The sequence below is a fragment of the Oncorhynchus tshawytscha genome, linkage group LG34, assembly GCF_018296145.1.
Source record: "Oncorhynchus tshawytscha isolate Ot180627B linkage group LG34, Otsh_v2.0, whole genome shotgun sequence".
NCBI lineage: Eukaryota > Metazoa > Chordata > Actinopteri > Salmoniformes > Salmonidae > Oncorhynchus > Oncorhynchus tshawytscha.
In genome coordinates, this window is record NC_056462.1 from 96,316 (window position 1) to 112,881 (window position 16,566).

Below are 16,566 nucleotides of genomic sequence, written 5' to 3' on the forward strand. Positions count from 1 at the left end.
AGGGTAGTGAGGTCTGCACAACGCATCACCGGGGGCAAACTACCTGCCCTCCAGGACACCTACACCACCCGATGTTACAGGAAGGCCATAAAGATCATCAAGGACATCAACCACCCGAGCCACTGCCTGTTCACCCCGCTATCATCCAGAAGGCGAGGTCAGTACAGGTGCATCAAAGCTGGGACCGAGAGACTGAAAAACAGCTTCTATCTCAAGGCCATCAGACTGTTAAACAGCCACCACTAACATTCAGTGGCTGCTGCCAACACACTGACACTGACACTGACTCAAGTCCAGCCACTTTAATAATGGGAATTGATGGGAAATGATGTAAATATATCACTAGCCACTTTAAACAATGCTACCTTAATAATGTTAGGGTACCCTACATTATTCATCTCATATGCATACGTATATACTGTACTCTATATCATCGACTGCATCCTTATGTAATACATGTATCACTAGCCACTTTAACTATGCCACTTTGTTTACATACTCATCTCATATGTATATACTGTACTCGATACCATCTACTGTATCTTGCCTATGCTGCTCTGTACCATCACTCATTCATATATCCTTATGTACATATTCTTTATCCCCTTACACTGTGTATAAGACAGTAGTTTTTTTTTGAATTGTTAGTTAGATTACTTGTTCGTTATTACTGCATTGTCGGAACTAGAAGCACAAGCATTTCGCTACACTCGCATTAACATCTGCTAACCATGTGTATGTGACAAATAAAATTTGATTTGAGTGCGGGGAAGAAAGGACTCCTGTATAGTTGGGGATGGTTACAGAGGTAACAGGAGTGAGTGCAGTTTTGATCCTGGGAGGATACAGCAAGACCTGGAGCCCAGAAGACAGTATCCCGTAGAGGGTCTCATGGGGGAGACCTATCCTTTTCTTTTTGATTTATTATTTTAATAAACACCCTTGAAACTAAGCTAATCCTACTCTGTCCGTGTCTGATCTGTGTAAACGTCTTGACCAAACCCCCTGGTCTGCCACATATCATATATCCTGATGCCTAGTCAATTTAGCCCTGTACAAAGAGTGAGTTTCAAAAGTATTGGGAAAGTTACAAAGTCCTGAATGAATCCTGAATAATGATGAGTGAGAAATATTTATGCCTCTAACTTTCTCACTCATTATTCACAATTCATTCAGGATTATCCATAAATATGGTAGCACCCACAGTAATGTAGAAGTGTTTTTGAAACATTCTATTGTTATTTATGGTAAAAGTGACCATGCATTTTTTTGGGACACAAAATAATCTGAAACACAACCAAAACAAACAGCAAATGCATGCCAACAGAGTCGCAAGCTTGATGTAGTCATTGCGTGCTATGAAAATGGGACCAAATGCTTAACGTTTTACTACTGTAATACACGCAAGTGAATTTGTCCCAATACTTTTGGTCTTCTAAAATGGGGGGGACTATGTACAAAAAGGGCTGTAATTTCTAAACAGTTCACCTGATATGGGTGACAATACCCTCAGATTTAAACTGACAGTCTGCACTTTAACCTCAGTCAGTCATTGTATCATTTCAAATCCAAAGTGCTGGAGTACAGAACCAAAACAACATCAAATGTGTCACTGTCCCAATGCTTTTGGAGCTCGATGTATCTACTCCTACCACTCCCAACACATTGTAAATATGGCATTGTAGATATGGTACTGACCCTGTATATAGCTTACTTGCTTCCTCGTGTTCTAATTTCTATTTCTCGTCATTTTTTATTCTACTTTATATTTTATAGTACTATTGATATTGATTACTGCATTGTTGGGAAAGAGCTTGCAAGAAAGGCATTTCACTGTATTTATGCACGTGACAATAAAACATGAACATTGAAAACATCAAACAAGACAAACTGACAATATCTACTGAGATAAGTGAGTAACAGGACACGGGGTAAAAGTTCCGATTGGAATCTGGCCAGAGCATTTTATCCAGAGCTCATGTGTCCCCCTCATCCTCGCTGGAAACGAGCCCAAGCTCCCTGTCCTTGTGCTGGCGTCGCTCTCTACCCAGCTCCCTCTGGATACGCTCTAACTCACTCAACTGTACATGCACACACTGAAGGTGCAGGGCCCGTCTCTGACGGAGCAGCCTGAAAGGAAACGGGTTCATGTCGCTGAATGCAATGGTTGTCAGTCTCCTGTGGAGGGAAGGAAAAAGCAGTGTGTGATTTGTATGTAATCAGTTGTATATTTTGACGCTTATGTTGTCCAGTCACACACTAAGTATATAGAAGTATTTTCAGTCCTGTTGACTAGTGTTGACAAATTAATGGGAATTGTATTAAAATTGTTTTGGGGAGAAGAACAGTCTCTATAACCAGGTTTCCATCCAACCATTTGATGCAGATTAATTACCTGAGGCATACTTGAGAGAATGGCGCCGAAGGAGATGGCTGCTGTTTGATGATCCTGTATCCAATTGTGCTACTGTGTATGTTTTTTAGCGTTATTCGTAACTTATTTGTACATAATGTTTCTGCCACTGTCTTACATTTTCGAACAAAACAAACATTTATTGTGGATCTGGGATTCCTGTAGTGCTTTCTGATGTAGATCATCAAAGGTAAAGGAGCCATTTTTGCGGCTGTGGTGGTTTTACATTTGAGCGCCGTCTCAGATTATTCCATAAAGTTTTTAAAAAATCTGACACAGGAGTTGCATTAAGGAGAGGTATATCTATAATTCCATGTGTATAACTTGTATTATCATCTCAATTTATGAGTATTTCTGTTGAATGATGTGGCTATGCAAAATCACTTGATGTTTTTAGAACTAGTGAATCTAACGCGCCAATGTAAACTCAGATTTTTTTATATAAATATGAACTTTATCAAACAAAACATGCATGTATTGTGTAACATGAAGTCCTATGAGTCATCTGAAGATAATTCAAGGTTAGTGATTAATTTTATCTTTATTTCTGGTTTTTGTGAATGCTATATTTTGCTGGAAAATGGCTGTGTTTATTGTGGTTTGGTGGAGACCTAACATAATCGTTTGTAGTGCTTTCGCTGAAAAGCCTATTTGAAATCGGACACTTTGGTGGGATTAACAACGAGAATAGCTGTAAAATGATATAAGACACGTATGTTTTAGGAATTGTAATTATGATATTTCTGTGGTTTGAATTTGGCGCCCTCTATTTTCACTGGTAGTTGTCATATCGATCCCGGTATCGGGATTGCTGCAGTAACAGGTTTTTAAACAGGCAAATTGCCAATACAGGACTAAGATTTTATCGTACTACACCGGCTCTGACGCTCGTCGGATGTGGCAGGACTTGCAAACTATTACAGACTACAAAGGGAAGCACAGCCACGAGCTGCCCAGTGACACGAGCCTACCAGACGAGCTAAATTAATGCTATGCTCGCTTCGAGGCAAGTAACACTGAAGCATGCATGAGAGCATCAGCTGTTCCCGGACAACTGTGTGATCATGCTTGCTTGTAGCCCATTTGAGTAAGCCCTTAAAGGTCAACATTCACAAGGCCGCAGGGCCAGACGGAATATCAGGACGTGTACTCCGAGCATGCGCTGACCAACTGGCAAGTGTCTTCACTGACATTTTCTGTCCCTGACTGAGTCTGTAATACCAACATGTTTCAAGCAGACCACCATAGTCCCTGTGCCCAAGAACACTAAGGTAACCTGCCTAAATTACTACAGACCCGTAGCACTCACGTCTGTAGCCATGAAGTGCTTCGAAAGGCTGGTCATGGCTCACATCAACACCATTGTCCCGGAAACACTAGACCCATCCCAATTTGCATACCGCCCTAAGAGATCCACAGATGATGCAATCTCTATTGCACTCCAAACTGCCCTTTCCCACCTGGACAAAAGAAACACCTATGTAAGAATACTATTCATTGATTACAGCTAAGCTTTCAACACCATGATGCCCTCAAAGCTCATCACTAAGCAAAGGACACTGGAAATAAACACCTCCCTCTGCAACTGGATCCTGGACTTCCTGATGGGCCGGCTCCAGGTGGTAAGGGTAGGTAACAACACATCCACCACACTGATCCTCAACACGGGAGCCCCTCAGAGGTGCGTCCACGGTCCCCTCCTGTACTCCCTGTTCACTCATGACTGCATGGCCAGGCACGACTCCAACACCATCAAGTTTGCCGATGACACAACAGTGTAAAGCCTGATCACCAACAACGATGATACAGCCTACAGGGAGGAGGTCAGAGACCTGGCCATGTGGTGCCAGGACAACAACCTCTCCCTCAACGTGATCAAGACAAAGGAGAGGATTGTGGACTACAGGAAAAGGAGGACCGAGCTCGCCCCCATTCTCATCGACGGGGCTGCAGTGGAGCAGGTTGAGAGCTTCAAGTAAGACAGTCGTGAAGAGGGCATGACAAGATTTGTCATGAGATTGAAAAGATTTGGCGTGGGTCCTCAGATCCTCAAAAGGTTCTACAGCTTCACCATCAAGAGCATCCTGACTGTTTGCTTCACTGGCTGGTATGGCAACTGCTCGGCCCCTGACCGCAAGGCACTACACAGGGTAGTGCGTACGGCCCAGTACATACCATCCAGGACCTCTACACCAGGCAGTGTCAGAGGAAGGCCATAAAAATTGTCAAAGACTCCAGCCACCCTAATCATGGACTGTTCTCTCTGCTACCACATGGCAAGCGGTACAGGAATGCCAAGTCTAGGTCCAAAAGGCTTCTTAACAGCTTTTACCCCCTGCTGAACAGCTAATCAAAGGGCTACCCAGACCCCTCTTTTACGTTGCTGCTACTCTGTTTATTATTTATGCATAGTCATTTTAACTCTACCTACATGTACATATTACCTCAATTACCTTGACTAAACGGTGCCCCGGCTACCTACTCTGTAAACGTAGGTAGAGTGACCCTGTATATATCCTCACTATTGTTATTTTACTTCTGCTGTTAAATATTTGTTACTTTTATTTTCTATTTTTTACTTAACACTTTTTTTCTTCACTTCTTAAAAAGCATTGTTGGTTAAGGACTTGTATGTAAGTAAGCATTTCACTGGAAGGTCTACACCTGTTTTATTCGGCACATGTGACAAATAAAATTTGATTTGATTTGAAAAGAAGTCATGACAGGCCTGAAGGAATTAGTACATTTGTGGGTAAAATGTCCTAATGTTGACAAAACATAAAGGCTACACAAGGGTTAATAATTTTTTGGTCTGTGAAATTGATTGTGACAATTGCTGTGGAAACACCTTTATGCGCAAATATTGATATAATAACCATCATATCGAAGTAAGTGTAGAGTCACGCGTTTATATGTAACATTGTTTGTAGGCCTACCATCACCATGTGGAAAAGCATCGAGTATATAGGCAGATGAAATAAGTTATGAACTTCACATGGTGGTTAAGTGCACATAATCATGCACATTTCCAATAAATATACTTTTTTTTTTAATGCTGATGACATGATCGTTGCTTGGCTGCCAATTATTAGATAAAATGATCTTTCGCTTACATATATTGTACTGTTCTAACTCCAAGCTGTACTCCCAAGGAGTACATGTTGAGTTAAATAGTTAGTTAAACTCTTACCAGCACTTATGCCCTTCAAGGAACAGGCAGGTGTTGTCTTTTGACAGGTTTAATGCAGAAACGTGTGAAACTGCAAATACATATATAACAATCTATGCACAGCAAATCAACAAACAAAGTTCACTTTTAAGCTAAGCTAGACTGAGCGAATGAAACTAATCACAGTGCTAATACCTGTAATGGCTATGCTAGATGTCAATTAAATTATTTTGAATGACGGCCATGCTACAATTGCTAGCGATTTCCAAACACATACAAAAGTTGTATGGAGTTACACATTTCTCAAAATAATGATACACATGTACAGATAATATTAGAATTATGTTTACTTGCTGATAGTTTTTGGCCCTTATAGTGGCACTAAGGGATGGAAATGGATAAATAGCAGTTAGCCGGAACACTGCAAGGTATTGTGTATAACTGAGTTCACTGTCACATTCTTCTTCTATGGTAAAAACAGGAAGTGAAATGATGACAACCAAAACTAGGTGGGGAAAACTGAAATGAATCTATTAAAAGGTTCAAATACATCTTTTAAGGCATCTTTTAAGATACCACTTCTAACATATTTACAAACTTTTCTTCAGGGAACAAGAGAAGGACGATATCTGAGATGGGTGTTGAGAAGGTCTTGGAGACATTGTGTCGGGTTACTTTAAATTCCACCTTCCTGACCATTCCATCTTTTACACAATTACTCCCAAATTCATTTTCTTGCCTGATTGTCCATTGTCTCCTTCCTTGAGGTTGGGTCGCTTGCTTTCTGATGGCTTTGTAGCGTGTTGAGGTATTCATTGCACCATCTGGCCCAGAATGTGTCCACCAGTACCTGAACTCTTCCACAGTTGCTCAAACAGGTTTCGATTTTTTTTATTTTTTTTTACATGTACATTCTACAGTACAGACTGTTGGTCACAGATACCTTGTTGGTCACAGATACCTTTAAAAAATACCTTTTAATAAAGTTGGGGGCGTGGATCAGAAAACCAGTTAGTATCTGAGCAGCCCGACATCTCCTTTGCATAGAATTGATCAGGCTGTTGATTGTGGCCTGTGGAATGTTGTCCCACTCCTCTTCAATGGCTGTGCAAAGTTGCTGGATATTGGTGGGAACTGGAACACACGGTCGTACAAGTTGATCCATAGTATCCCAAACATGCTCAATGGGTGACTGAGTATGCAGGCCATGGAAAAATTCTGACATTTTTAGCTTCCAGGAATTGTGAACAAATCCTTGCGACATGGGGCAGTGCATTATCATGATGAAACATGAGGTGATGGTGGCCAATGAATGGCACAACAATGGGGCTCAGGATCTCGTCACAATATCTCTGCGCATTCAAATTGCCATCGATAAAATGCAGACGATATTGCCACTCCTATTTGCCACATCTTCACTTTGAGCCTACTAGAAAGTGTGTGCCCTCAGGCCTGGAGAGAAGCTAAAGTCATTCCACTTCCCAAGAATAGTAAAGGGTTAGGGTTAGGGGTGGTACTGTCACATCCTGACCATAGAGAGACCTTATTTTCTATGGTAGAGTAGGTCAGGGCGTGGCTGGGGGTTTAGTCTAGTTTATTATTTCTATGTGGGGTTCTAGTATTGTTTTTCTATGTTGGTGATTTTGAATGATTCCCAATTAGAGGCAGCTGGTCATCGTCTCTAATTGGGGATCATATTTAAGTAGCATTTTTCTCTTATGTTTTGTGGGATATTGTTTAGGTGTAGTTGTATGTTAGCACTCCATTGTCACGTTTCATTCGTTCTTTATTGTTTTGATATATGGTTCACTTACTTTATATAAATAAAAATGTGGAACCCAGATCACGCTGCACGTTGGTCCGAGTATGCTTCAAAAGATTGTGACACTCACAAGTGTTTCTGTACAACTGTTAATTTTACACTTATTCAGGAAATCATTACTTAACAGTTAACTTCAGTTAGTGGAAATGGAGGAGACTGAAAAGAGAACATGCGCATAAAGTATTTTGCTTCCTCCTTCAAAATATGAATGGGTGAATCATGGATGACTAGGTTTCTGTAAATAATGTTTGGTAGCATTTATATGTTGAAGATTCAACAATAATTGGTTTATTTTTCACAATTTTCCATCCAATTAGCTCTATTTTGTAATACATTATACTTGATCCTTCCAAATAAGTTAGTCATTTTCTTTTTGTTATTCCTCTAACTTATTATGTGCCTCTATGGTATAGTTTTTATTGCTATCCATCTGTACTGCTATTTCTTGTATTTCCTTTGTTAATATGAACTCTTTTGACAAATTGTTTTTGTTTGAAAGAATATTGAATTGCATGACCTCTAAAAGGCACAATTAAAAGTGTCCCACACAATAATCTGCTGTACATAAAGTGCATTCGGAAAGTATTCAGACCCCTTGACTTTTTCTACATTTTGTTACATTGATTAAATTAAATGTTTTCCTCATTAAACACTGTACTCCATAATGACAAAGTGGAAACAGGTTTTTAGAAATTTTGCAATTGTGTGTGTGTATGTGTATATGTATATATATATATATACATATATGTACTGTATATATATATACAGTTGAAATCGAAAGTTTACATACACCTTAGACAAATACATTTAAACTCAGTTTTTCACAATTCCTGACATTTAAGCCTAGTTAAAATGCCCTGTCTTAGGTCAGTTAGGATCACCACTTTATTTTAAGAATGTGAAATGTCAGAATAACAGCTGTTATTTCTTTCATCACATTCCCAGTGGGTCAGAAGTTTGCAGACACTCATAGTGTTTGGTAGCATTGCCTTTAATTGTTTATCTGGCTCAAGCATTTTGTGTAGCCTTCCAAAAGCTTCCCACAATAAGTTGGGTGAATTTTGGCCCATTCCTCCTGACAGAGCTGGTGTAACTGAGTCAGGTTTGTAGGCCTCCTTGCTCGCACACACTTTTTCAGGTCTAACCACAAATGTTCTATAGGATTGAGGTCAGGGCTTTGTGATGGCCACTCCAATACCTTGACTTTGTTGTCCTTAAGCCATTTTGCAACAACTTTGGAAGTATGAGTGGGGTCATTGTCCATTTGGAAGACCCATTTGTGACCAAGCTTTAACTTCCTGACTGGTGTCTTGATGTTGCTGAAATATATCCACATAATTTTCCTACCTTATGATACCATCTATTTTGTGAAGTGCACCAGTCCCTCCTGCAGCAAAGCACCCCCACAACATGATGCTTCCACCCCTGTGCTTCACAGTTGGGATGGTGTTTATCGGCTTGCAAGCCTCCCCCTTTTTCCTCCAAACATAACGATGGTCATCATGGCCAAACAGTTCTATTTTTGTTTCAACAGTCCAAAGGACACTTCTCCAAAAAGTACCATCTTTGTCCCCATGTGCAGTTGCAAACCCTAGTCTGGCTTTTCTATGGCGGTTTTGAAGCAGTGGCTTCCTTGCTGCGCGGCCTTTCAGGTTATGTCGACATAGGACTTGTTTTGCTGTGGATAGATACTTTTGTACATGTTTCCTTCAGCATCTTCACAAGGTCTTTTGCTATTGTTCTGGGAGTGATTTGCACTTTTTGCACCAAAGTACGTTCATCTCTACGAGACAGAACGCGTCTCCTTCCTGAGCGGTATGACGTCTGAGTGGTCCCATGGTGTTTATACTTGCATACAATTGTTTGTACAGATGAACGTGGTAACTTCAGAAATGTGGATATTGCTCCCAAGGATGAACCAGACCACAATTTTTTTCTGACTCCTTGGCCGATTTCGGTTGATTTTCCCATGATGAGGCAAAGAGGCACTGAGTTTGAAGGTAGACCTTGAAATACATCCACAGGTTTTCCTCCAATTGACTCAAATTTTGTCAATTAGCCTATCAAAAGCTTTTAAAGCCAAGACATCATTTTCTGAACATTTCCAAGCTGTTTAAAGGCACAGTCAACTTTGTATGTAAACTTCTGACCCACCGGAATTGTTATACAGTGAGTTAAAAGTGAAATAATCTGTCTGCAAACAATTGTTGGAAAAATTGTGTCATGCACAAAGTAGATGTCCTAACCGACTTTCCAAAACTATAGTGTGTTTAACAAGAAATGTGTGGTATGGTTGAAAAATGTGTATTATTGACTCCAACCCAAGCTTGTAGCGTCATACCCAAGAAGACTGTAATTGCTGCCAAAGGTGCTTCAACAATGTACTGAGTAAAGGGTCAAAATGCTTACGTAAATGTGACATTTCAGTTTCATTTTTTTTGCAACAATGTCTAAAAACGTGTTTTTGCTTTGTCATTATGGGGTATTGTGTGTAGATTGATGAGGGGAAAAAACTATTTAATACATTTTAGAATAAGGCTGAATATTTTTTGAATGCACTGTATGTTATTCTTAGGGCTAGGAATCCCACTAGCTGGACAACATCCGGTGAAACTGGAGGGGGCGCAATTCAAATAAATAAATCATACAAATTGTGGATATGAAATATTTAGGTACATACAAGTGTCTTATTTCAGTTGAAAGCTTAAATTAATGTTAATCTAACTGCACTGTCCAATTGAGCTATTACAGCGAAAGCATGCAATGTGATTGATTGAGGAAGGTGTCCCTCATCAAAATATTTTTACACTGGCACAGGTTTCACAAATTCACAAATAGCGATTAAATATTCACTTTCTTTTTGAAAATTTTCCTCTAATTTGTCATCCAAAGGGTCCCAGCTATAACATGTAGTGTTGTTTTGTTAGATAAAATCCTTCTTTATATCCCAAAAAGTCAGTTTAGTTGTCGCCATCGATTTGAGTAATCCACTCGTTCAACATGCAGAGAAAGGAATCCGAAAATCTACCCCTAAATTTTGTTTCAACAAGTCAAAATGTTTCCATTTACTCCTCAGATACCCTGAAATGTAATCAAACTATAATATTTCTTACAGAAAGAAGTATGTTCAATGGGAAACCAATTTTAGCACGTGCGTCTGGTCTTTATCACGCACCCAAATATGAATTTCCAAGACTGTCCCTGTACTAAAACTGATCATTCATATTAGTTTTGAACAGACTGCTGACACCCTGTGGAAGCCAAAGGAATTGCATCCTGGGAGCTAGAATTCAGTATGCCCCTATACTTTCCATTGTAAGCGCAAGGTCACTCAAAAAAAAAAAAAAGAATCTATGGATTTTCTCTTGCCATACCTATTGTGTTATAGTCTCCTACATTATTTTAACATTTCAACTCATTCCAAAACAAAGAAAACCCCTTGAATAAGTAGGTGTTTCCAAACTTTTGACTGGTAATGGAGACTAATTAGCAAAATCAATTTATCGTCCAATAGCATGTTTAAAAGGATCCACCTTCCTTTTGGATCTGTTTTGACAGTTTACACATTCGGATCTAATTTGTTATTAATTAATATCAACAGGCTTCCCTTTGAGTACTCTCCAGGAGGAGTTGGGGCTGCACCAGTCTTCTAAGCCAGGAATGTGGAAGGGGTTCATATGAAGGGTGCTTCAGAAAAGACAGGAACCAAAGGTCTTGCATTGAATATGGCAGAGACCTCAGACATGAGAGTTGTCAAGATCTCGTGAGTGAGCTTTGAATATCTAACTTGAAGGAGCATGGAGTCTAGGATGTGGTGTGCGATCCCAATCATGCGCTACTCATGTGTGAAGAGTGCGGGTGGTTGTAAACCCAGGCACATTTCTGGTTGAGGTAATCTTCAATGCTGGTCTCCCAGGATACAACTTCAGTCCTTTGGATGTGCCTACAAAGTTAATCCCGCAGTACGACCTCAGCTGCTTGGCAGGGCCTCTGATGGAGAAGAATCTATGGAGCGCATTGATGAAACTGGAAGAGCTCATGGATTCTATTACCTCTATGTGAATGTCCCTTGTGGGCATGCATGTGAACAGCACGGCCAATCACTTGGTGTGGTCTTGTCTGCCTCTGTGCAGCGTGCGGTGACCTCCCATGGTCCAAAGACATCTCGACCAACTTATGAGAATGGGGGGTCTCGTAGTTTCTTACAGGTTACAGATAGGTGAATAATGCTGCTGATGCATCTTTTGGCTAACACTATCAACAAACCACTTGTTCGGATGGCTCCTTCAGTAAGGTGTCTTCCTTGGTGCTTCACTCCTTAATGATGGTGACAAATGAGTAAGGTCACAACATGATGCTGGCCTTGGATAATAAGGACAGGGTTGGTCTAATTTTCCTGAAAATGTGAGTAATTGATGCGTTCTCCTACTCGCAGTAAGATTTCTTTGTCAATGATGGGATAAAGCTTGCGGAGAGACTATTGGGCAGAAGGTCTCGTTTTTCCTTGATGCATTTGATTTATTTTGATCACTGTGTATTCGGGTCGTCACTTCTTTCACATCAGTGAGGCCTTTCTTGCAGGTGTGCCAGCAGGCACAGCTACTTCCATCTGCAGATTTGGTAAACCTTTAGGCTATGTGGAGAAGACGGGCTGTTGCCCTCACGAGGGAACTCCAGTGGAAAAGCTCTCAAATTGCTTGGAATACAGCTGAGTCTCTGAAACTTTAGAAGGAAGGGTTGTCACTTTTTAGTGAATCTCGACGTCTGACTCTGGGTTGACAAGCTTGAATGAAGCTTGCTCATCACATGCTGACCTGTCAGGCATGAGAAGGAAAGCTGGCCCCAGGCAGCCATATCGTACTTCCAAGATGGCCTGTGTCATGACGTAGGTTTATGACAGTCATAAATACCTCTTCCCCCCCTTTTTTCTCTCTCTACTTCCCCCCTTTTTCCCCCCACCTGATGTTCCCAGAACATAGAGATTCTGGGAACATCAGAAGGTGGGGGGAAATGAACTATATTATGGTAATCTGACCAATTGAATATATGAGGTGGTACTTAATGAATATGATGTCAGTTCAGTTGTCATCTGAGACATTCTCATCAATGATAAGATTGGAAAGTCTACATAGCAGAGTTATCGGATTCACATGGAAATGTTGTTCAATTTAAATGTAAGAATATTAAATTAGTGGTGATGGGATGAAATGTGATTTTTAGCTTCTAAAATGTGGGAATTGGGTTTTCATAAGGTTAGGGCTCTGCTCAATCAGTGGCCAGCCCCAGTGAAGAGTCATGGGTTATAAAAAACTTTTCAGTCACACCCTTCTCGCTCCACTATATAAAGCCTTGACGACAATATAACCTCCTGTTCCGAGGATGTGAGGATGACGGTCCGATGTCAGAATGGTTCAAATAATAACTACAGAACGAAGCCAACATCAGCGTGAGCTTTGGTTGCGAATGGTATGAACTTTGAACTCTTATTCACTACAGAAGTGATACCTCCTAGCCATTGAGTTAGCAACAGCAGCTGCAAACGCAGGTTAGGAAGGAACAGACAGAGTATCCCCGCTACCACACAACGACGTTACTACAACATATCCAATTTACCAGCAGAGACATTCTTCAAAGGACGAAGGACTCGGTTGTGCAACACGGCCTTCCATCTACCACCAACCTACCGAAGCGCAGCTCAGAGTAAATATTTATTGAATTTTCCTTTTCCAAATGGGCGGTAATTTAGAATGCATAAGATACTGTATTTACGATAGCACAGCTTTGACCTTTGTTCCTCAGTCTTCCTGCTCTTTCACTCATACCCAGCCCATTTTCTTTTGTGTAACAAGCTGTCATATCTGTTCCGCCCGCTAGGGACGTTTTCCTTTATGACGGAATTTGAAATCGAGGTATGATTTATTCTTTGTATATGTAATTCTGTGTGATTAGTTTAGGTATTTAGTAAATGGATAATTAAACCCAATTTTGCATTGCTGATTCAACTTGTTAGCCAGGGTTCGTGAAGATATCTGAAAGTTGTAAATTCTTGGTTAAGACTGAATTAAGGTGACGATTAATATTGACTGCTATTGATGTAAAATATTACTAGGTCTTTAAGAGTTTATTCGGAAGATAACAGCTCTATAAATATTATTTTGTGGTGCCCCGACTCTCTAGTTAATTACATTTACCTGATTAGCTCAACCAGGTAATATTAATTACGGAGAAATTATTTTATAGAATAGCATGTCATATCACTAAACCCGGCATAGCCAAAGACAGGACACCTGCTTGCACAGATTTTGAACCATGGTCAGCTGGGTTGTGTTCCGTCAGGACATACTTCCACTGCTCTGGTTGCATTGAATGTCTGATGCGTTGTACGCAGTTTTTCACAGACACATAAAATCTTTGAGTTTGATTATATAAGTATCCTAACACCACTTTGATGTCGATGTGGAATGTGATCCTATCTAGTTTCAGGTCCATTTCTTCCACAATGAGTTTGGCGTTCTCTACAGCCAAGACGGCATCACACAGGTCCAGTCTGGGAACGGTGAGCTCAGGCAGAGGTACCAGCTTGGCTTTGCCAAGGACGGCTTTTCTGTCTTCGCCTGTGGTATTCAGGTAAGCAACTGCCACTATTGCCTTAAGACATCTGAGAAGACAGATAGCTCTGTGCTTTTGAAGTGGAGAAAGATGTATAGGTTAGTGGAACATGTAACACCTTAAGTTCCAGCAGCACATCTTTTGATCTTTTCCAGTCTTCATACTTTACCTCCGGGAGGGGGTTATCCTACTCTGTTTCTTGAGAGGAGAGTTCTCTTGGAAACAGTTTTCCTTGAATCATCTGGGGTAAGGAATCCTAGCTGTTCACTGTTGAAAAGCACACCTTAAGATCTTCTGCCTCTCAGGAACTTGGATTGTAAATGTATTTGACATGATGTTCCAGCTCACTTCAAGGCTGTGCTGGACAGGAAGATCATCCTAAGAGCGATCCAGGTCTTTGAGGTCTTTGGCCCGATTTTCTCAGGGAAGGAATTCATCACTTCTGTTTTGTTTGAGGCTATCTTGTGAAGCCTGAGGTTGGAGAGTTTGAGCATGTTCTGGGCTCTTCGTAGAACATCAATGGCCTCAGCCTCTGTGGGAAAGGACTTAAGAGTGTCATCCACATAGAAGTCTCTCTCTATGAAGTGTCACGCACCTCCTATTCCTTCGCTGCCTTCTTCAATCCAAAGATTACCGGAGACATGGACCCTCATGCGGTATTCAATCACTTTGTTGAGATCAGTGTTACGTTACCATAAGAAACACAAGACACCTCAGTGGTCTTCATGAACCACAAAACAGTGGAACATCTGTTCTTTGTCTGCTGTGATGGCGACAGATTCCTTCCTGAACCTGAGGAGGACCCCTAAGAGCCTAATGTTGAGGTCCGACCCAAACAGCAACATATCATTCAGGGACACTCCATCAAACTATTCACTTGAATCGAACACCACATGGATCTTTCTGGGCTTTTGGGGGTGGTACACACTACATTTGGGGAGATACCAGCATTCTTTACCCTTTTCAAGTGGTGGCGCCAACTCTCTTCTGCATAAACTCAATGAAATGAGCTCATGTTGAGAATATTTTCAAATGTGTGTCGGAGTGACATGGGTTGCTTGTTGGAGTACTCTGTTGTTTGGGAGGAGTATTCTGGAATGGCATAGATGACACCAACCCAACTGTTGGTGTCATCTTTAAAGAATTATTCTTCCATCTGCAGGAAGGTCATATCCTCAACATATCCTTGCTGGTTGTTGTCCTCAGTTCAGCAGACGATGATATCTCCTAGGCTTTCTTCAGTAAGTATCACTGGTGAGCTTGGCATGTGGAGACTGTGGAGAATATTTTTGCTGGCTTCTCAGGCTGAAGTTCTCCTTCACTCTAACATGATATCCAATTGGTAGTTATGATCTTGTCTCATCGCTGCAACGGGCTCGGAAGAGGCAAAGTCATGCGTTCTCCAAAACATGATCCGCCAAGCCACGCTGCATCACAACACCTGCTCGCTTAACCCAGAAGCCAGCCGCACCAATGTGTCAGAGGAAACACTGTACAACTGACAACTGAAGTCAGCTTGCAGGATTCTGTCCCACCACAAGGAGTTGCTAGAGCACGATGAGCCAAGGAAAGCACCCCGGCCAAACTCTGCCCTAACCCGAACGACACTGGGCCAATTGTGCGCCGCCCTATTGGACTCCCGGTCATGGCCGGCTGTGATCAAACCAGCCTGGGATCAAACCCCAGTTTGTAATGATGCCTCAGCACTGTGATGTAGTGCCTTAGACCACTGCACCACTCGGAAGGTCCATATCACTAACATCTGTTGGCTTGTGAGCACTGCCGAGGCACACATGGCCTCGGCAGATTCTGGGCATAGGGGGCACTGTGGGGTCCATTAGACTGTTTGCACACCTTGTGGACCTGCAGGATGTCTCTACCCTATAGGAGCAGAATGTCAGCATCTGGGTCGATGGTGGAGGGAGGATCTTGTCAGCTATTGAGTTCAACTGACAATGATGGTATGCAGCCCTGTTGTCCAGAATCTAAATGCACTTGATCAGGGTAGGGAGCGGGAGACTGGTCTTTCCATCTGCAGACTCCATAACGTAGCCATAGGTCCTTTTCCAAGCTGTCTTGGCTACTCCTGCACTGGTTTTCAAGGTGTAAGAAGTTGTCGTTCCCTGAATGTTAAACATTTCAATTAACTTTTTCCTGGCAAGTGTCACGTTACTTTGGTCATCCAAGATCGCATACATCTTCTTGTTCTTTGCGATGGCCATCGGGATACACACTCACCAGGCAGATCTTTGAGCGGGCTGGACTTGCCATCTATGTCTGCACCGCATATTTCGGTGCGCTTGGATGTGACGGATGGATGGTGGCCAGGTGCCTTTCACTGGGGCCTCACAGTCCTTTGCCTGATAAGAGGTCGATACACAGCAGTGGAAACATATGAGATTCTCCTTGAGGAACTTCTTGTGGTCTTTTAAAACCATGGTTCTGAAGCCTCTACAATTCTTCAGTAGGTGTTGCTTGTCGTGGAGAGGACACAGGCTATCTGGTCCATCTGACTGGTTTGCCTTGTTTGCTTTCAGGGATGCATCTGATGAT

General features: G+C 41.5%; 1 protein-coding gene across 1 annotated transcript in view; it reads right to left on the reverse strand.

The window, feature by feature from the left end:
- Window positions 1-1,824: 1,824 nt before the first annotated feature.
- LOC112231574 (TBC1 domain family member 2A) overlaps window positions 1,825-16,566 on the reverse strand; it is a 42,610-nt gene continuing 27,868 nt past the window's right edge. The window contains exon 13 of the mRNA XM_042311771.1: window positions 1,825-2,178. Coding sequence (XP_042167705.1) covers window positions 1,977-2,178 — 202 coding nt within the window. The 3' untranslated portion in view covers window positions 1,825-1,976. The remainder of the gene's footprint in view (window positions 2,179-16,566) is intronic.